The following is a 21,695-nucleotide window of genomic DNA, read 5'->3' as shown; positions in this document are numbered from 1 at the left end:
TACTCTTCATGCGAAACCTGTGTGGGCTAGGACAGACGCACGAGAGTCCATTCCAGCGCCGTGTGATCGCCTTATCGTGTCAGCTGTGAGTGGGTCTTTGACCAGATGGAATTCTCGCAATCTGACGCGTCGCGAGCAGGTTGTGCCATATGATAAAGGACGCTGTGTAGCAAAACAATGGACGGATGATGGATATCAGGCGAGTGCCTGGACCTGTGTCCGGGCTTGGGCGTTCGCGGTCAGCGCGGGGCCGCGCGGGCCAGCCGCTAAACTGTAACTCGGAGTCTTCAGAATGGGGTAGATGCTGCGCAGCGCTCGAACGCCAACACATGAGCATCGTAGCAAATACACCTTGCCGTCCAACATGTGGCGAAAAGATCCCTCAGGCTCGAGCGCGAAAGACAGAGAACAAGTCAGGCGTGGGGGGGTTCCGCACTGGTAGCCCACCCAGATGGACCCCGGAGGTTAGCTTGGCTCCTATTGGTTGACTTCACCCCACCTCTCAAGCTCTTTGATGGCAGACGACGGGCGCGCGCACACTCACAGCGTCGAAGGATGACCCGCTACCATGGTCAAGCACGAGCGTGTTCAGAACGCCCATGGCAGCGGCATCTCAGACACTCGAGTCGACGCAAGTCCGGGCTACAACCAAGCTGTGGCCAGCAGGCTTCGGCGCTGATGCAACCGCCAAGCGTCGACGCCGACCCGCGCAACATCGCAACGGCGGTCTATCGAGGTTCAGGCCTCGCCAATGGGGAGAGTAGCAGACAATGGCGGGTCAGGAAGATCGGGGGCAGGGAAACGCTCGTCCGCAACCAGTACGTTGTTTCGAAAGATATGAGGCTGATCAGTCCGTACTACTGGTCTACGTCAGTACTTTTGATCCGCGAAACACCGACCTTGGCGATAAGAGTGAAGATGAGCTTCTACACCACACCAATATCTCGGGAGACGAAGATTCCATCACCTTCCACATGGTTACGCGTAAGGCAGAGACAGGTGCGAACGGACAGGGAAGTTGCAGGCGACGAGCCCAGTGGCGCCAACGGTCGAATGGCGAATATCGTGACGTGGAAGCGTTCCAAGGTTCTGACAGGCACTAGGCCGGCAACGAAGCACCTTCACAACGAGCGGCCGTGTCGATGGCGGACGTGTTAATAGCAGACGTGTTAATAGCGGACGTGTTGATGGTAGACGTGTTGATGGCGGACGTGTTGATGGCGGACGTGTTGATGGCGGACGTGTTGGAGCGCAAGCACTCAGTAGTAAGCTCAGAAGTGGACGTGTCGCGATGAGCAAGAACGAAGCCAGACAGTGCACTTTAAGATTGCACTAAAGAGGGATGAAGGAAATCTGAGTATGTTTTACCCGATGAGTCTAGTGGTTTGAGCATCTTTATTTACGAGCATTCGCGCACTGATCCGAATGCATTCCGTTACACCATGCAAGCAAGCTTCTTCTTTGCATAACACCACCTATTGCAGCCCCAAGCATGAACACGTTCTCCCGAACACCAGCACGGACAGAATCTGTTCCAATCCTCTTTCCGTTTCTCGTCATTGCCCTGCTTCACAAGCTTCTCCCAACAGTCAAAGTCTTTCTGCGACGGGATCTTACATATCTTTGCACAAGCGCAAGATAGAACTTTGCTGTTCTTTAGCTACTTAATAAGGTTTGCGATGCTTTCCAGGACGCTAGAAGAGTACACCGGATGTTGTAATCAACGTGCGTATTCCGCGCTCGTATCTGTCAGTGTCCACTCCTGAACATGACGATACAGCGCATCCAGGTAATTGCAGAATTGCCGAGGTATGTCTTCATTTGTAGCCATGAGCGACTGGATGATGTAATTAATGTTCTTAATAGTTCTGCCGATGTCGGCTGCTGACCAAATCATGCCTCCTCGTGCAACAGAGTCGTCCAATGTAAGAACGCAGTGTACTACCAGATAACCAGGTCTCATGACAAGGGTGTCGCCGGGGCGGAGAAGAATAATTTCAACCTATTCAGCAGCTAGTCTCCACTGTGCCCCCGAGGTTTCTAGTTCCTTCTGTTCCTTCTCGGTCCATGGTCCAGTATATATGAACCAGGCACGGAAGCCGGTGATGGTTGTCAGCCACGTTCCATTTAGTACATCCAGGTGCCACCCGGAGAATGAAAACCGCTCTCCATAAAACACGAACTGAAGGCAGGCCTCGCAGTCGATTGTTCGCGTCTTTGTCTCTTTGCCTCCGGCTGGTCCAAACTGAGATTGTTCGTCGAGATGAACCTGAACCTTGAGATCATTGAGCAAGCTGTATCCAAGGTCCCGAAGAAAGTCTGGCCCTGGTACGACGTGCTCCAGAGCTGCTCCGGAGATGCTCAAAAAATTTCTAAACTCGTCGGAGGTCGCGCGCTTCTCCTTTGACATGCGATCTTCGTATCGCTTGCAAAAGTCTTGAGCGGTCATCTCTGGGGTACTACCGCCAAGAATCTGCCAATTCTGGTACATCAAACTCACTTCGCGGTGCTGTGCGAAGCGAAGGAAAGCTGCTTCAGCATCTTGGAAACGTTCAAAGGTATTGGAGATCCGCAAAGTCGGTGTATGCGCGTTCAGAGCACGACCTTGTTTGAGGAAAGTACCGAGTTCTTGAGCAGAGGTGGAAACCCAATGGTTGCGAGAGAGGTTCGAGGCGCTATCTAGGGAAGCCGGTTTCTCGCCGATGTCATGTGGCTGATCTGATGCAAAGCTTTGTAGAGCTGGAAATACTGCTCGCAGCATATCGATCCCAGTCTTCGAATGAGCGAGATTCTCGCCTTCGCGATCGGTGTAAGGGCCGCACAGTAGTTGTCGGAGCACACCTTGGAGAAACTGGCGGTCATAAGAGATGGACTCTGCGACGCTGGACTCGGCAGACCTTCGCTCAGGTAGAGGTGTGTCGTTGGGATCGCAGGAACACGTGTTGTGTTCGGTCTCGTCTTCGCCGACGGATGCTCCATGTAGCTGCTTTCCCTTACAGTTTGCGCGATTGCTGTCACATACAACCCGCCGCTTTGCCCGCATTCACATCACACGCCGCTGCGTGCTTATATGCCAACACGAGTATCCCTACATGCCCGTCCGTATCCCCGCAGCCAGCTCTCGATTGCCGCACCCGACAAAGACTACATGATACCTCCGCTTCAAGCACTGCGACGCACGGTATGCCCTCATTACGACCACGATATGAGCACGACCATGTCATGCCCCATCTTTGTGCAAATCACGGGAGTCGTGGCAGGATGGGTGCAAAGCCTGTAGGTGAAGCAGAGTCTGGGCAGCTCATCAGACATCTGGAGAGAGTTCGTGACGCTTGGAAAGCGGGGCGTCTGGCTTGACAGATGTGCTCTCGTTCCGGACAGCGCTCTCAAACGACGTCGGCTGGATGCGCAAGTAACGATGGGGCGCGCGGTAAGCTCTTCATCCCGTCGCAGGACTGTTTGTTCAAAGCCAATCACCACGTCCTAGTGCTGCTTAATGCAGCAAAACCCTTTCTTTTTTTCGGTTCAAGTATGCTAGCAAGGCAAAGTTGACTCTGTTCATATGGAGGCACGGAGGAGATGTCTACGGTTTGCGTGTCGACACGCTGTCGCCGACCGCGACACAGGGTCTTCGATACATGTCGTGTAACATCTATCGTGTATGATGCTGGCCTATGTGCAGTCGCTTTTGTACGCGCACTGGAGAGCTCACCAACCGCTGATGGCGATGACTAAGATTCTAGTACCTTCTCAGTCCCTATCAGTGAAGCATTCGTGAATTCGTGGCGTCATGACTCTTTGATCCGACCAGCTCCTTCCTCCGATTGGCGTCGCCTTCCATCGAGCCATTCTTGTGATACTATCGCGTCTTCTGTCGTCCAAGCGCAGAACTCGATTCGGGTTCTTGTCGTTGCTCCAGTACTCTCCTGGAACGTAGGCTCTCTTTCGAATTTCTCCCTCTCGCTCAAGATCTCCTTCAGTCTAAGCATCTCCTTCTTTGTCACCAATTATAAAAACTTGTCTATGAGTAGAGCGTAAACAATATGATGGCGTTGATCAACATTGTCTCCACTGCCGTTACCGATAAGCATGTGACAGCTCAGCCTTCACATCTTGGTAACGGGGCAAAGATCGTGCCAGGCTCACATCTAAATGTCATGAGCAATTTATCGTTGAAGAGGAGACTTGTTCGTAGAAGTCGGTGTCGCAATGACCCCCGCAACACACACGAGATACACGATGACTGAATCCGCCGTTTAAATAATGGAAGGGATGAGAAAGAGGTTGTCCCTTGATGGCGCACGTCATGGACTGCGTTGTGGAAGTCACCCATCGTATGTGGACACCGCGATATCATATGAAAGTTAAACTTCTGTGACAATCCCGTCATGGTATCAGGTACCTCATGATCCGCGAGTCGCGCCTTTTGAGCTCAAGTCGAACTCTGGGTATCGTGTAACAGAAAGAAGCGTGTAACAGGCCGCCTTGATGACGAGCCAGTAGGGTTATAAGCGTGATTATCACCCACGCGCGAGAGGCTGTACGCCCGACCCAGAGGGTCCAAACACCCTTCAGCTCTTTCTGATCTCGCCAATCTGTATGTTGCCAGGACCATCGCGCCTCCGCTTCTTGAGAGGTGGTGAGCCACGTGCAGGGGCCGGTGAAGTGGCAATCGTGGCGCTGGGGCTGCCATACTCGCTGAGATTCTCATCGACATGGCTGAGGATATCAGAATCGCCCTGGTCCTTGTTGTTCCCATCGGTGCCGACATCCTTAGAATCAGAAGTGTTGGAGTCACTATCCGCATCGCTCGGTTCCGCGTATTCATACTCCTGCCTCCTTTCAGATCGCATCTTGTCGCTATACTCGTCTACGATGCGTGAATACTTTTCTGCGTATGAGAAGATGTCGTGAAGCTCTTGATGCGTAAAGTCCAGCTGTAGAGCATGAAGATCGACCGTATCTGGCTGCGCAGAATCGGCTACAAAGTCGGCTACAGAGAACGGGATTTTAGCGTCGAGATGACACCATTAGCATCTCGGAACTTGACACGAGTGCCGGCGTCTATAACCGCCAGGTTCTTGTCCTTGACACGGAAACGAAACACTTGGTAGGTGGCCCAGTGAGGCTGTTCGCGCAACACGCGTTGTTGCTCAGGCGTACGATGTTCAAACTCAATCCCGACGAATGTCTTGGTATTGCCTGCAACTCGGTGTTTGATGTCAGTGTATATCCCACACGTAGTTTACAAGCGATGTCACTTACCCTTCCCGCGAGCTATGTAATCATGCGCTGCTCGTCTGAGATCCATGTGACCATGCGAAATCTCAATGACGAATCCTGGAAGATTCTTGTGTGCGTAGTTGAAAGCGATGCAAGGCGTGCGAAGGGACTGAGGGCGAATATATGTTTGTTCCCGGCCGACAAACTCGATATCATCGATGATCGAGCATGTAAGCGTTCTATGATCTGGATCAAGTATGCTTACACCCAATTCCACGTCTTTCTTCACACTGGCCAACTTCCCACACAGCCGGGACCTAAGGCCTCCTGTGACCCGACAGTAAAGCGCGTAACCGCGCATTTTGATGGTAAGAGATCTTGTGCGGTCATCGTAGTTGTAGTAGACTTTGTCGCCTGCCCAACCAGCAGTGTGCCGGTTCAGGTTCTCGCTCTCCACTCCTGGTTCGAACAGCTCATTCTCCAGTGAAGGCCAGTCTCGACGTCGAACTGCGACGGCGAACTTATGATCCCCATACTTGACCGATTCTTTGCCGTCGTGAAGTCCCTGGATGAAGTCGTAAATCTCATGGTATCTCGGTTTGGGCAAGAGGTGTGGCACCGGTAGCGTCGGGGTGTGTGAGGAGGGTTGATCGAGGGGCCGGTTGGATGCAGAGGAAGGTAACAGCTGCTCGCTGCTCGCCATAGACCTTGTCACGCGCATGGCGGAGAGTGTCGCGGATGCAAGGTTCAGTTCGCAATCGCAGATTGTGTAGTCGGTGGCTTGGGAATAGCAGCACTCCTAGTTCCGGTGCTAGGCAACAGCGCCGCGCCCTGTCGGTGGGCTAGCGCGCCCGCGAGGCCCTCTAGGGCTAACCCCGGTTGACGGGCAGCGAATGTAATGTGTGAGCCTCAGGAAGCCATTTGGAGGCAAGTGAGATTGATCAGAAGCCAGTTCACACAGTCACGGAGAAAACTACAGCGACGCAAAGGAGAGAAATGAAGAGTAGTGAGATGTATGTAGAAGAGGATGGGAGATTTCAGCGCGTTCGAGAGCTCTAGGGCTGTTCTTGCAGCTGCACCAGCTGCAAAAGATTGTGGCACGGCGCGGATCCATGCAATTGACGGCTTCGAGCCCGTAGCATTACAGATTCGAGTTGCAGGAGGCAACAGGTGAGCTCCTAGATCCTTCAACGTTCGGCTGGACTTGTGTTATCATCGCGCCATATAGTGGGGCAGCCACTGTCGCAATGAGCCTGAGCTGCCGCCATGCGACGACAAGCTGTGGATGTGGAGGGATGAGCCCGACCATGGTGCAATAAGCTGTCGGCTACCCCAGAGAGAAGATGGCCCGTTCAACCACCATGTTGCTAGCTAGCCTTTTCGCGAAGAGAACCATGAAGCTCGGTCGCTAGAGCTCTACGAGGGCCTTCTGCCGCGTTATCGGCTACAAAGCCTGGCGCTGCTCGAGTTATGATGATGATGTAATCCACCTAGCTACCGCCGGATCCGGTGTGAAGTGGAACACACGATCTGGTATTGCCGTAGAAGCTTGGGTCCAAGCAGGCTCGTGCCCATTGTTCGCGGATCGGTGAGATTGCTCGAGGCGAGTGGCGGAGTGACATGTCGCACTTGGTTCCACGCATAGACTCACCAGAGAAAGCGAGATCGCGTTCCGCTAGCCGGTGCTTGCTAGTACTTCGCAAAGACTTTCCAGGGTATCCTCATAGCCCTGCTGTCATCCGTGACCGCCAACGAGCTGGAACGACGCGCCTGGACACGGGGCCGTTGCAGTGCGACAACCGTATTCAAGAGCTGGGATGGGGTCCACTCGGACCGGGGCCGATAGAGTCTCGGCAAGGCCTTCCTGCTGCTCATGCCAGTGGAGGTTGTGACCAGATATTCACCACGGCGCGACTCGCTCATGATGTGTCTGAAGTGTGGGCGATAAGGAGACGTGCGTTGAATGGTGAAGCAATGGGACGGGGAAATCGCGAAGTGGTGCTGGAGACGGAGTGGTGCTCAAGGCTGGAGAGGTCAGCATCCCGTTCGAGAGCATTGGTGGTGAGACGTATGCCGGGCCGCTCGATGCCTCTGGCGATGTTCTCGCGCACCTATCGAGCTGCAATGTCCAGGGCGACCGTGTTGCTGAAGGAGTCGCTCACTCTCGAGACTCAGATGCAGGTCATTCGTGTCTTTCAGAATTCAACACTATGATTGCTGCGGCACAGGTACTGGCTATGCGTTAATCGCGAGACCGGTGTTGGGTTGCAAGTAGTAGAGGGTGTGCTTAACGTGTCGTTATGCCGGAGGGAACGTGCGCATATCCCCGATAAACCAGATGACCGAGCTCACGCCGAAGCTTGGGGACGTGGGGCTGAATGTTTACGCCTTCTTATGACTCGGCTGCTACCACTGCCCCCGACGCGCTCTTCCGTCGCCATCGTTAGCTTGAGCCGGCTATAGGCGTGTGAGCCTTTCTTGCGCTAACTCGGGAAGTGATCACGTCCAATCAACAGTACTTGATCTATCCGTATACCGTTAGAGAATTGTAAGAAGAGTCAAACAAAGCCCAACCCGTTGCGAATTGTATTTTGAGCTACGTGCGATACTGTGGTGATATATTAGAGGCAAGAGGCTAGAAAAGACAGCGTGTTGTCGACTCACTGGACTGGCCGAATCGAATAGAGCGGGCCTAGGTGTTCAGATGGATGCAAGTGTGGGAGGTGACTGGAGTCAAGATCTCAGGCGGCTCAAGGGACAAATGATAGGCCAGTGGCGTGACGGCGACCAAGAAAAGCGGACATGATGGAAGGTGGATAACGGCGACGCATTGGCCAAGAGCCTTGTGGGCTTCAGTGAACCCCAGATATCTAGCAGGCGTTATCCCTTTGCGTTGTCTTGTAATACACGAGTCTCAACGGCCGCAAGGTTCAATATCGCGTTGAAGTTACTAGTAAACGGAAACATAGCAAGGATGCCGTGGCGAGCACAAGTCACAACACGCGCGTTACACAGCTGGATCAGCGAGATTGAGATGAGAGATGCCACTGCATTGTGTATAGATAATAGTGGCATGCTGTAAGAGACGCGTCTATCACTGCAAATACCGGATTGCTAGCCGTGAATAAGGAGCTCGTGATCTCTTGCAGTGCCGGAGGTCGGAGGGCGAAAGTTGACCTATTCCAGAGCCAAGGGATGGAGCGCGTGGCGATGCCGATGGTGGGGCACCCAAGGTCACCAGATATGCACGCGACAGGTGCGAGGCCAAATGCAGTCGTCGGTGGTCGCTAGACTCAACAAGGAACCGTCAGTATAGTCGCCAATCATCCTCCTACCTCGTCAGAGTTACGTTGAGCCGCAGGATTACACATCTAACGAAGAATTTCCCTAGGAACATCAGGGGCTTTGGCCGTAGGTAGTAAGGCTGTGCGTAGGCGACGCGGGTCAAGCAATAAGCCCTAGTTGCGGTGTTGATGCAAAAATAGGAACCATCGTGCGTAGCGGTGGAAAGGGACGAGGAGACTCGCAATAACAGCTAACTCTAGGCCAATGTTGTCGTACAGTGACGTCTGCAAGCCCGAGAACGAGCGAAAGACCCTGACTTGCCGCTCGCAGATGATTCCGACGGCGTCGAATCAGGGTGACGACTTCTTGTTCCACCCACCAAGTCTTCGAAAGCGGAGTGTGTTCCCCAAGTGCACGGCAAAGGTACTCGGCGAGATCGTCCCCGGCCCAGGTCCCGCCCCAAAGAGTAGGAACTATAATACTCTGTCATCGTCATCCACGGGTACAGTGCGAGATGGACCTGGTTGACCCGCTGCGAACTCGGCCTGGTGGGTTGTACAACCAGATATCGGACTGCCTTTGCAGGTATCTCAATATCGACCGCCGGGTAGCGGTGTTGTAATCCTTGAGTGGTGCGACGTGCGTACCCAACTTCAGCCTATCCTGGTGTTTTGGATGTCGCCAACAACGTCATGGCCCTGGAAGACGGAGGTGTTTGATGAGCGGAAGGCGTGCGAGAAGCTTGCCAAGTCCATGCCAACAAAAACAGGAACGATTGCGCAGAAGGAACCGCAGCCGCAAAAGAGCCCAGATGAGATTTGAGACCAAGCTTGACGTCCAAGTCTGCTTCTCGAATCAAATGCTGCGAAGCGCGTGCCAAAGAGCGTTTTCTAGATTGAAGCCTTGCCGAGCCGGCTCGACATCGCGTGCAGACACTGTGGGGTGTTTGGAGGCTTTGCATGTCGCGGTGTCGTTCAGGGCAGCCGGCGTCGGCTGCCTCGTTCTTTCGTGCTTTCCAATGACCAGGCCGGGTAAGTTTGTTACTCGTGAACGCCTACTGCTGCAGTCGCGGTAGTCCCGCCTGTTATATTGTGGACATGTGTATGCTGCAGCCGTCAGCCATTGTGTCCTCACTGCGCAGTGGTAGCGGGCTTTGGTACGCGTCCGTAATCGGACGAACTAGAGTGACTATGGGTCGACGAGGTTGATACGTTGAAACTGGGAGAGGTATGTGAAGTAGGTTGATGAGCTGATCGTGGCAGCTACTGAGCTGGCAATGTGAACATGCATTCAGCTCATACGACTAGGCATGCTTCGCAGCGAGTGCGGTTGCAACTCTGACACCGTATCAAACTCGGTCGCAAGGGACTGTAGTGCCGCCTTGAGTCGCTAGCTCCATACCTACGTCGTTGCTTCACCTGTGACAGTCCCCCTTGATCGCGTCCACGCAATGGCAGGGTCCAGACGCGTAAAAGGTATGGCCCCGGGCTCCTCCCTCTCCATGTTCCCGTGTTCCCCCGTTGGGCTGGCGGCGGCGAATGTGTTTCGTGCGCGAGTCGGCGTCCCGGGGATGTGCGGAAAGGAGGGCGGTGTTATGTACATGGTCGCGACCGACACATGCTGCTGATACGGTCGCGAGTTTGAGCTTGAGCTGTCGCATGTGTCGTCGAACTGTTTGCAGGAGCAAACAGTAGCCCCGACACCCTTGTGGCTGGCCAGTCGGGCAGAGCAACAGCGTCAGATCCATGCCTCCTCACCGGTAATGTCCGCTAGCAATGCTGGCCTGTTCCATGATGTGCTTCGACCCTGGGCGCGTGAAGAGCGATAGGAACAATGAAGGCTGCTCCGTTGGTGGGGGCGATGCGCCGGAAAGCCTTCAAGCCGCCGACATTGTGCGTGTTCGCCTGGTTCATTGGGACTCGTTGTGAATGGCTTGGTGAGAGTGGTCGAGTCAGTGTACATCAGGCCGCGTTCTGGGTACACAGTCATCCGCTACCGTGAGGTCTCAGTCAAGACTTGTAGGTGAGCGACCGATCGAGTAGCTCCACGCCAAAGGCTCGTGGCCAACTGGGCGTCATCAACTCCATGTTGCGACGGATGAAGGCCAATATACCGGAAAGAGTGGTCGGGCGACCCGAAGCTATCGCAGTGGACCGCCATGCCGTAGCAGCGGATGTCTGACGGGCTACGAGAGCGACCGTGTGTCTGAGCCTTGTCCATCTCGTTGCAGACACGAATGTGCACCGTCGGGTGTTCTCGATGTTGTCAATGACGCGAAGTGGCGTGGTCGTTCGTGAGGGGTAGCGTAGACTCTAGGACATGCCGTGCGCTGGTGGGCATGCTTGGGGTCTTCGGAGCGACGCGCCCTCTGAATAGGACGGGAATGACGCTAGGTATATCAAGAGAAACAAGCCTGTGTGCTGTGAGACTAAAGAGGAAGTAGCGTTGTGTCTTGCGATGCGCCGGGGTGATTCAAGCTACCGGAGCGCGTCGTTGCCCGCCCAGGTCTGAAGCGTCCCTTCCGGAGGCATACAAACCATTGAAGTGGCTCCCGCTTCGGCCCACAACGGCAGACGCGACGGCGTGTCGGACCCAAGCGAGCTGGCCGCGTCGTTCACTAATAGCGAAGCGTGGTGCATGTCCCGGTTTGTACAAGCATGTCAACTTTGGACGAGATATGGCGCCTGCGACGCGTTGATCAGCGGCTGCCGTCGCCTGTAGTTGATGGAATGGTGGTCGTGACGTGCGTGGTGGAAGGGCTAGCCGATGATCGTCGCGTCTGATGGTTCATCGCGCAAGCCGGACAAGACGAGCAGCGCGATTGCTGCAGACAATCTGGAGGGTGACGTTGGTGGTGCTGCATCGTGATCTAATGTTGGTGGTGTCGTCGCGGAGGACCGAGGGGCACCCAAAGAGCGCGACCTCGGGAGTGCCTGCATGAGCGTACCCCGCAATGAGCGCGACGTACAGTGTGCGTGGGCCGTCTAACATTGAGAGCTCCGCGTGTGATTTAGCGGCTCGGTCAATGTGGTGTTGCGTTCCCGATTACTCACGGCCTATGACGTAGCCTGGATCGCCATACTCTCGCAATCGCACCGATGAGGCTATGCCTTCACTTTTCTGCCAGTCTGCTCATGGTGGCGGAGAGGATCCGTCAGTGAAACCAGCAATCCCGGTGATGGATACAGAAGCCTCGCCTACTATGCCAGACGTGTACAAACCGACGCCAGAGTCGAGACTCTTCGATGAAGGGATCAGCCTTGCCGATTCGCAATCAGAAGCCATGGACTTCGTAGAACGCAATACGAGGAGGTACAACATCGACGTTGCACACCTGGACAAGGAACCGCAACGCGAATTAGCAAGGACGACTCCGGAGGACGTTTTCACTGTTCCAGCTTCACCGAGAACTGCCATATCCTCGGTTCTCTCCTTCACCTCTGTTTGATCCCATGGCCTTCTCTCACGATAGATTGAAACGGCCCGGGGTGTCCTAAAATAGCACCACCTCTTCTACTTTGAAGTTTATCTTCACACGACGATACCAAACCATCCACACCATCCACCTCAAAACACGCCAAATTCACGTCTTCAGGCCGATAAGAGCGACCATTGCCGTCTGCGTATCCAGTCTGTCGCGCGCAATCGACCATCATGCGCATTATCGGAGAAGACATCAGTTGCTCCACCCATGGAAACAGGTACCTAGTTCAGACGTTGGCCAAGCGAGGTCACGACGTCTCGTTCATGAACGAATGGCGCCCCGCCGGTGTCGTTTCCGCCAAGGCCAAGACCATCTGGGAGGGAAGGACGAGGCGCGTAGGACACGCGGACGCTTACAGCTGTAACACGGAGCAGCAAGAGGCTCAGAGACGACCCGTCACAAAGTGCGCCGTTTGTCACGAGAGCATTGCGATCCTGAACGCGCTGACTCCTACGTCCTGCTGTAGTAAGCACCCTGTAGCTCTTTCTTTTCCTACGGCATGTTGACCGTCGACAGGCAGGTGTCGCTGCGAGGTGTGCGCTGCTCGTAAAGCACGGCAAATAGAAGATTTCGGACCCGGAACATACTGTACTATCTGCTTCAAGACTCACTGAGTAACAAGACCACGTGTTCATACTCGGCACTTTCGTCCTCCTCACAAGGTGTCAGCTCTTGGGGCGAAGCATCGACATTTGTGCTTGCGCCGGTCGCTGCTCCTGTACCCGTGTGGTTACGAACCGCCAACGACCTGCGTGACAGCTACATGGCTTCAACCACCATCTTCCTGGCTTTCCAATACAGAATTCGCGCATCCATATCTTCCACGGTTTATTTTCGAGCGTCTTCAAGCGGTAATCATAACGTACCATTGCTGGAACACGTCGCGCGGGCTTGGGCTCACGACCCGCGCGGCCAGCACGCATCTGCGTATGACACCCGACCTTCGTCTTGACAGCGGCTTTGGTCTTCAGAATGGCGATGTGTGGGAATTTCGTCCAACTCACATGCGATGACGGCGCATGAGCCCCGTGAGCAGCGTCTTATGCATGTCGATTGCGGACGACCGGGATGGGACGGCGTACACAAGAGAATGGACAAGCAGCAAGGGCATTTTGGGTTATAGTTGCAATGAGAATATCTGGAGTTTGACTCTTTACATTTGGCCTACTGACCTTTCTTGAGAACGACCTCTGGTCATGTTGTTCTGCGTTGGTTCTGCCCGGGTATGTTTCTCAGGTAGTGCAGATTTCACCATCGCAGCTCGAGACGCAGGGAAGAGACCCCCACGTGCAAGAGGATCAGATCCTGATGATGCGCGACAACTACGCTGTGCTCACTGCATCGTAATCACAAGGTCGCTATCGGCGCAAGCATTGGTGTTGATGAATGGGCTGGACCGCAGTCTGAGTCAAAGGCGCACTCTATTCTTTCTGGTGTTGATGAGCAATATTGTCGTGCACACGGTGCCCCGCGCCACGACGTTAGATGTCCGCGCTAAGACGCTAGATGGAACGGAGAGTAGCGCATCATGATCTCGACCTCGGGGACACGAAACCTTCCCCGGGCAGAAACATAGGGGAACCGTTCACATGGCGAGATCACATGCTGCCATGGCCTGAGAAGCGGCCTCATGCTACGCAGAGCGTTAACAACGTAGCGAGATGCGGACGTGCAGTGTTCAGAAGACGTTGGCAGTCGATGTTGGTTGCAGCGCAGCCGGACGGCCACCAGAGAGCTCCCCGGGGCCGTAGCACGGATTATGAAGAAGGAAGGAAGGAGCGACCATGCCATCATGTCATCAACCCACCTTCCAATCTGAAGGACGACAACATCGTGACAATCGATAGCACCGTCTAGTCCTACGAAATGTATTACAACATCCGGAGCTGGTGCTACGGGCCCAAAACAACAGCCATCGACATCTATAACAGGATCTTTCACGCTAAAGAGCCAGTATCGATGGGTATCCGCTGCACAAACAAGGCAACTTCGCCCCTTTGACACTAGTAGTATGACAAAGACAAGGCCTTCCGAGTTCTTCGAGTCAACCAGAATTTGTTTGCGTGGAGGATACACACGAGTATGATGGGTCAATACTAGTTGGGAGTCCTTTGGTATAGCTTGCTTTTCGAGCAAGCATTGACAGTTTGAGGGCACTGCATGGTGCCGGACTACAAATGGGAGTATGGCGTTGGCTGCAGGAAAGTCTCATCTTAAGCAACACCGTGTGATGGCAATGTTTATTGAACAGAAACGTAGTAGCAACGCATGTTATAGGAGTCTATCATCTACCTGCTCTCAACAATGCATAGTTATCTACTCGGCGACTAGTGAGCTAGCAGTTACGACCTCCTGTTTGTATCTTGTTACGAGCTGCTATCTGAAATAGCATTGAACTAACGTATACTGCGCTTCTGAGGTTCTTCTCTATAATATTAGTTTGGCGTTTGTAGGTACGCCAAAGGGCTGTTTGAGCAGAAGCGTAGTGGGCGGCCGTGGCCATGTTCACTACACGAGGCTGATTTGTGCATCACCCTCTGGAACGAAGAGTCGTATATCGTCCATCAGCCATGTATCTTCTGAAATCGTGCTCCATACCATGACGTTCGTTTTATGCGGTTAAGTCTTACTCCAGGTCTCGGAGGTCCTGTTTCTGGATACTAGCAGAATTTATCGGCATGGAGACGTATTCCAGGAGGCTGTATTGCAACCACATGCACATATTCTCGACTTCACAAACTGGCGTTGCTGCGATCCGGACCTTACATACCTATCGAATGACTTTCCACATTGCGATCATACTGTAGGAGGTTCCATTACGAAACTATGCATAAACCCGGATACAGCTCACAACCTTGGAAGACTTCGATTCGGGTATACAATGAAGGATTTGCCGTCAACGGTAGCAACGTGAGGAGCAGGCCCAGTCGACTGATCACATAGAAGCGATAGATGTGCGAGTAGTACTAATGCACACTACACATAGTTGGCGTCGCCTCTGCCTATACACGCCAGAGAGAGAAAGTCGCAGCCGCCCCGCAGAGCTGGAAGATGGCGTGGCTGGAGCTCAGTCGCTTCGGCACGGACGGAGTTATCTCGGCCGGAATCTGCATGACCACCCCCGCGGCCCTATCGCAGCTGCCATTGGTTCCCCGCGAGTCAACCGTGCATGGGTTCGACAATCCTGTCAATGAGCGCATCGCCGCGTAGATGTCTTCTCACCTTCATCAATCTTCGACTACGAGATGCCGCATCAGATCTTCCAGCGATGATGCAGTACCTAACAGTCACATCTCGCTTCCGGTCCGTGACGACAAGTCTGACGGAACCTTCAAGGGGCGTGACGAGCGCAGAGCCATCTGACCTGCGTGTATATCAAACGGCGCCAAAGAGACTGCGAATAGCACGGCAGTTCAAGGGCGACAGCAGAAAAAGGGCCGGCGTGCTGGAGCATACATGGGGCTGCGGCGATGCATGTCGTGGTAGGGTCGAAGATGATGCGCGGCTTTCAAGGGCTTCGAAGTGGAAGATTCGTCCATGCGGGCTAGGTCGTGCTCGAGCAGACTTGACAGTGAAAGCGGAGGAGAGCGTTCGCAGTAGACATGTGTATCGAATTCTCGGCCAGGGATGATAATGATGGAGTCGATGGGCAGACTCGACGCGAAGGGGACGCTAGTGCACTCTGAGCCCGAACCCACCTGGGCACTTCTCATCCTGCCGCTAGCTGTTGTAGCCGACGCGCCGAGCCTTCCTCTTCCACTTTCACTGCTCGCAGCAACGTGGCCAGGTAGAGGCACTGTTTTTGCAGCGTCGCGAGATTCACCTGGTTTCTGTATGCATCTGGACCCATTCCTTATGCGCATCCCTGTTCACCGCCGTGTCGTCATCACCCAGCATGGCTACCTAGACACATCGCAATCCGACCACAACCCGTCCCTCCACCTCGCCTTGTCCGCCGCCTAACTCCAGACACCCGGGCGCATCGTCATGGCCACCGGCGCGAACACGCACGTACCGTCCTCTGGCATTCGGAAGAAGCCACACTCGATCGAGCGATTCCTGCACAACGATGAGCACGAACAAAGAGGCCGGTGGCACTGACTGAGCGGTGCAGTACCGGAGCATGCGCGATAGCGACCCAGAACGCCACGACGTCCGCCCATGTCCTCCAACAGCATAACCTCATTGCTCACAGCTCAAGAGCCGGCGGTCTATATACTCTCCGCTATGGAATGCCAGTGAGCGCTTCCCCAGGCCTTGCCTACCACATGGAACCAGCCGCGTGCATGGTCTGGGTGCATTGAGGTAGACCAAGCGTACGTGAGCACCTCTTCAGTGCAGAGGATGGCGCACACTGGTTTGCGCGGTCTCAGAAACCACGACGTGGGTTTCGCTGGCGTACGCTTCGTGTCGTGATTCACTTCATCATGGCGTAGGCAAAGGTTTGTCAGGCCCAGTAACGGTCCGTGAAGGGTGAAGATGTGGCTGTCTCACTCAGCTTACATGTCGTACATTGCATCAGGGCCGACGGATCACGCATGTCACACATGCTGTTCATCGTCACGACTTTCGATCGTAGCTTTCCAGGTAAATCAAAGTCCGCTCATTGTCTCAGCCAAACCAGGCCGTCACATTATGCGGCGAATGGCTTCCGAGCTGTCTCATGTTCATTTCTTATCGCCCAAGTCAACAATCAGAACAAATGGCCAGGGCCGGCCTTTGAACAATACGGTACATAAGCCCCCGCTTCCTCCATACTACGCTGTCTTCCTCCCACCAACCACATTAAGATTGTACCCTGGGTCTTCTCCTCATCGCATTACAACCGATCATCCGCTTTTGTTTCTCCGTCTCCTGTCAAAGCCCACGCATCTCGTGTTGTCGCATTACCCTATCTACGATGTCATCATTTGAAACTCCACGACCAGCCAAGGTCAGTATACTTGCGACAGCTTCACATGCTGTCTAATCAACTCTCTTCCCAGAACACTATCGAGTCAAGCTGTATAGCATGTGATGAGATTAGTAGCCCATCTCGCCCAAGTATACGCAAGCTTGGTCATGGTACTCCAATCGATGGTCAGGCGCAAGGTATGTGCCTTGGATTCGCTAGTTTCACGGATTCCACTCACATTAATACTACCCAGTGTCAAAAGCCTCCGCTATACGAATTGTCTCACCAACATCCGGTACGCCGCAGCCACGCCTCTACAACCCTACCATGCCACTGAAGTTCGACACTGCGGACCATGACAAGACTAAGCCGGCCAAATCTGATGAAGAAGTGGTTGCAACGACCGGAGGCCTCACTGGAAGGCCCGTGCGTTCCGGCGAGACGTCCCCGCGCGAATCGATGGACAAAGAGAACACCATTGAGTTGCACAAAGTCAGCCACGTAGCTGCAAGCTCAGACGGGATCAACCACGATGCAACTACGCCCTCTTCGTACTTCCGGCGATTCAAATGCCTCCTGCTCTTCTTGCCCATCGCCCTCGCCGCACTGTTCGATCCACCTCCCCTTGAACACGGATTACGCGCGGTCTGGAAATCCGTCTCCAGCGTTCCAAACATCTCCTACGACCTATACAACGTGCTGCTCTGTCTTCCTCTTCGTCCACTCAGTATTGGATCAGATCATGCCTCGTGTCTCGTCGCCGAGCTTCCCAACATGCTTGACAACATCTACGCTTTTCTCGACTCCTACGTCAACCTATGGCGCACATTCGGCATCTTCTTCACGATCATGTTCTCGGTTTTGTCATGGCAATATGTTCGCATCAGCATCGCCATCCTCCTCGCTGTCAATATACTGCTATTGACTGTGTGTGACATGCAGAGACGTGACATTCAGGACCTGGACATGCTCAGGTTGCAGCTCATCTCCTGGCAGCCACCATCCTGCGAATATGCAACTGCAGCAAGGTGTGAAGGCTATTTCGCGTCTGAGGAGTTTGATGCGAAAGTTCGAGATGCAGTCGCATTGCATCGGGAGCAGATGATGCAGGCTGATGTTACCGGGCATGAAGAGGGAAGGCGATCGGGTGCGCAACAGGAGGATGATCTGCAAGTGGGGAAGAAACCCGTGCTACAAGGAAAGAAGAATACTATCACTACGAAACCTGTGACTGCTGTCGTCATGACCCGTTGATGGCGCAGCGGGTCATGATGGTGGTACTGTTGCAGCCAAGCATCCTTGGTTGTCATGCTGCTCAGACACGTTGTCAAGAGCGGCCAGGACGCGAAGGTGCGTAATGGTATCATCTATTGGGTGTCAGCGGGAGGATCTCCATATGTATCACAGTTATTTCCTTGGCATAAGTTGTGTCTTGCATGTATTCACTAGACTATTGTAGTAGGAGCATTCATACAAATGCCCGATCTGTTCAAACACCAGAGTTGCCGAAGATCAACACATAAAGAGAGTAGCATCCAATCATGAGACCCTTACGCTGGAATATAGATCGTGTCAAGGCGAAATCAAGCATTCCATATTTGCCATCAGTGTGACTGTGGATGCGTCCTAAATCTTGTGGATTTGCCCCGACTTCACGACAGGCTTTTGTTTCATCTGCTTACGCCTTAACACTTTCTTCCTGCTCTGCGGTTGAAGTGTCTTCTTTATCGTGCTTTGCGATGATTTGCTCGAGTTCGGATATTTTGAGTCGAAGCGCCGACAATTCTTGCTGAGCTTCGGCTTCTGCGCGTGCAAGCTGCATCACCTGATCGTCGAGTTCCTTTGCACTTTGTGTGCACAAAGAGTTCTGTCCGCAAATATCGCGAAGACTACCCTGGAGTGTCTGGATTTCACTCGCGAGAGAAGCATTTTTGGCTTCAAGCTCGGATATCTTCTCTTGGAGCACCGACTTGTCTTCCTCGGCTTCAGGTTCCACGGCATCAAGATCCTTCAAGGATTCTATCCACTCATCGTAGGTCCGGCAGCACCATTGTGCTCCGTCTATTTTCAACTCGGTCTGAGGGCGATCCTCGGCCTGAAGTGTCTGGATCTCATTCGTGAGATAAGCATTTTTGGCCTTAAGCTCGAGTATCTTCTCTCGGAGCACAGACTTGTCTTTCTTAGCTTCGGATTCTATGCCAGTAAGCTCCTTCAGAGATTCCATCCACTGATCGTAGGTCTGGCAGCACCATTGTTTTGCGTCTAGTGTCAACTTGTGCTGACGGCGATTCTCGGCCTGGAGTGTCTGGACCTCAGTTGTCAGAGACGCAATGGTGGTCTGAAGCTCTAAGATTAGCTTTTCCAGAGCGGCAATGCGGTCAGTGGGGTGTTCGATTTCTATGGAGCCGTTCTCGAGTGAGCAACTTGCTGTGTCCATTGTGTGTTGTGTGTGTCGTGTGGATCTCGTGGTCGACAACTCGTTGTCGTGAGAACGAGAGAGGAAGAAAACGTTAATGCTATACCTGGTCCAATGCAATCGTTGTGTACATCTTGACACAGAACGCTTGCATAATGAATTTGAAACTTATGGATAGTGTGAATCATTGTTGGTAAAGGAGGGGGCTAAAAAGGCGAGTGAGAACGACCTCATCGGCATTGTATTGAAGTACCCACCATATACCAATTGCTGTCAATCATCGAGGTTATCAAAGCCGCTAAGTGCACTGTGTCGCTTCGATTCGGTTTGACGAATTGGGTCCTAAGCTGCACAGCTAAATTGCATGACCGCGTCAGTCCCGCCAAGATTGCTAATCCATTGATACGGCTCCACAACCCTGAATATGTGCATTGTTTTGAATGCAGAATAGTTTTGACTGGAGAATAGTGCATCAAGTGCAACCTCATGATAATCGAATGATCACTGGCATTTCGAGGAATGTTCTTGACAACGGCTGAGAAAGAACCTTCTCTAGTCTGCGATCCTGTCAAGAGAGAAGAGTGTGAGGGATTTCGGAGCTAAGCCATTGCAAGTGAGTACCAACGAAAGACGTGCTTGTGATGCGAGAAGTGTGATGGTCGATGATGGTGTTGGTCACTGGCAGCCATAGGCGGCTGCTTACGTGGTGGCGGAGTGATTACGTAACGACCTGTCGGTGCCACGCAACTCGGACTTCACAAGGAAACTCAGCCCGTGCCCACCACTGCCGTTATCATCAAAGCCAAATTATGCAGACTGCAAGTTGCTCTACTCGAGACCTGGAGTCAGCGCGAGTCCTCCCACTTCATCCAGCCCCCACCTGGACATCAATCCTCTGCATGAGCCAACCGACGCACGCCTCGTCTGACTTGACGACTGCGATGCTAACGCGACTTGCCTCCAAGGTCGACTAGACGCGAAGCCGATCGATATGATGCGCACGCCTCTGATTCGACGAAGTCAGACAGCTGACCTTCACTATGCCGTATGCTTTGGGGTGTGTCCACTGGGAGAGTGACGTATTGAACAAGATCGCATCACTCCAGAGCCGTCATATAGCAGCCCACCACGCTGTCGTACGTTCTCCTCCGCTGGCTGTCCGAGTGCCCAACTTCCAACGACAAGGCCGGGCTTGTCGAGATGGTGAAGACTTCATAAAGAAGCCCTACCAAGCCTGACCAGTAAAAGCCAACGCTATATGTTCGACGACGATGCTGCGCTTGGCACAAGAAGCGACGGGGCCAACTCGGCTGAGGAGGGAACATTCCTGCTGGGTTGTCGCAACATCACCCAATTCCACCAAATGGTCAACGTCGTGCGAATATGCCTGGCTTTGACCTTTTCTTTGAGCTTCGCATTGTTGACTTAGTTGGGCGCTTTCTTCTAACTTTCGGTGCCCAGTGGGGCGCTGACTGCCTCGTGGTCTAGTCCATGACAGGCATAGCGTCATGCACCCCACAAAAGATCACGAGCGCAGGTCCCCCGTCGAGCTTGTGGCCGCGCTGAACAACTTACCCGGGCAGGGCTTACGCAGCGTTCACCCACCAAACACGATGTGTTGACGATGCTACCACTGCAATTTTTTCGCGCGTGGTAACAATGCATGCGCATGAGCGCCTCTCCCCGCGCCTAGCACATGTGCTCTCACCCCAGGGTTCGCACTTCGGCAGTCAGGGCCTGCGACCTACAAGCTTTGACGCCGCCCATCGGTTCTAACGATGGAAGTCAATGTGAGCTTCGTGCAAACAGGATGGAAGATTTGTATACATCCCACTAACTACAGTTACGGCGCATTTCTCCCATGTGCGCCAACCCCAATTTCGGCGGATCCGTGGACACATCACGAAGCTTGTCCTCAATCTTTTCGCAACGAGCACGAACGGGCACCTGTGAGTCCGACATGCCACATTGAGGTATATCTGCTAACTGGAACAGTCATCGCAGAAAACAACGCTGTCACAGAGCCTCACCCCCACGAAACTATCCCGCTATCGGCCTCCCTACACAACGCGTCACATACCATTCACTCGCATCCACAACGTATACGACTCGACAGGGCCTGGTCCATTGATACCCAGAGCATATGAAGAAGCACTGGTGGAGGAAGCAAGAGGGAGTCGTAACCGGGATACGAACAACGTGGTTGAAGAACAACAAAGCGGCGCAGGCCGGCACTACTTTGAGCAACGGCCTAGTTGCAGACACGAGCCCTGACGGCAGGCATCCTTATGGGAGCACGTGTTTTCGTCCAGCGTGGCATGGGCTACTCGTCCCGCTGCTCGTCTGACAAGATATTCTGCCACCGTACCACATGGGTCTTATCATGGACTGGC

General features: G+C 53.6%; 4 protein-coding genes across 4 annotated transcripts; 1 reads left to right on the top strand and 3 right to left on the bottom strand.

Annotated features, from left to right (window-relative positions):
* Window positions 1–2,002: 2,002 nt before the first annotated feature.
* Window positions 2,003–2,761, bottom strand: J4E88_010146 (uncharacterized protein; the record flags this gene model as incomplete). The annotated part of the gene is made up of 1 exon (XM_049403741.1): window positions 2,003–2,761. One exon carries the CDS (start codon window positions 2,759–2,761, stop codon window positions 2,003–2,005), a length of 759 nt encoding a protein of 252 aa, XP_049250521.1.
* Window positions 2,762–4,571: 1,810 nt separating this feature from the next.
* On the bottom strand, window positions 4,572–5,944 carry J4E88_010145 (uncharacterized protein; the record flags this gene model as incomplete). The annotated part of the gene is made up of 4 exons (XM_049403740.1): window positions 4,572–4,993; window positions 5,029–5,202; window positions 5,266–5,392; window positions 5,489–5,944. 4 exons carry the CDS (start codon window positions 5,942–5,944, stop codon window positions 4,572–4,574), a joined length of 1,179 nt encoding a protein of 392 aa, XP_049250520.1.
* Window positions 5,945–17,213: 11,269 nt separating this feature from the next.
* Window positions 17,214–18,140, top strand: J4E88_010144 (uncharacterized protein; the record flags this gene model as incomplete). The annotated part of the gene is made up of 1 exon (XM_049403739.1): window positions 17,214–18,140. One exon carries the CDS (start codon window positions 17,214–17,216, stop codon window positions 18,138–18,140), a length of 927 nt encoding a protein of 308 aa, XP_049250519.1.
* Window positions 18,141–18,564: 424 nt separating this feature from the next.
* Window positions 18,565–19,323, bottom strand: J4E88_010143 (uncharacterized protein; the record flags this gene model as incomplete). Its single annotated transcript, XM_049403738.1, has 1 exon — window positions 18,565–19,323. The coding sequence occupies one exon, from the start codon at window positions 19,321–19,323 to the stop codon at window positions 18,565–18,567; it is 759 nt and encodes a 252-aa protein (XP_049250518.1).
* Between the last annotated feature and the right edge of the window lie 2,372 nt (window positions 19,324–21,695).

Source organism: Alternaria novae-zelandiae (assembly GCF_023758075.1).
Source record: "Alternaria novae-zelandiae strain BMP 2774 chromosome Unknown scaffold_29, whole genome shotgun sequence".
NCBI lineage: Eukaryota > Fungi > Ascomycota > Dothideomycetes > Pleosporales > Pleosporaceae > Alternaria > Alternaria novae-zelandiae.
This window is presented reverse-complemented; position numbering and strand designations above follow the sequence as displayed.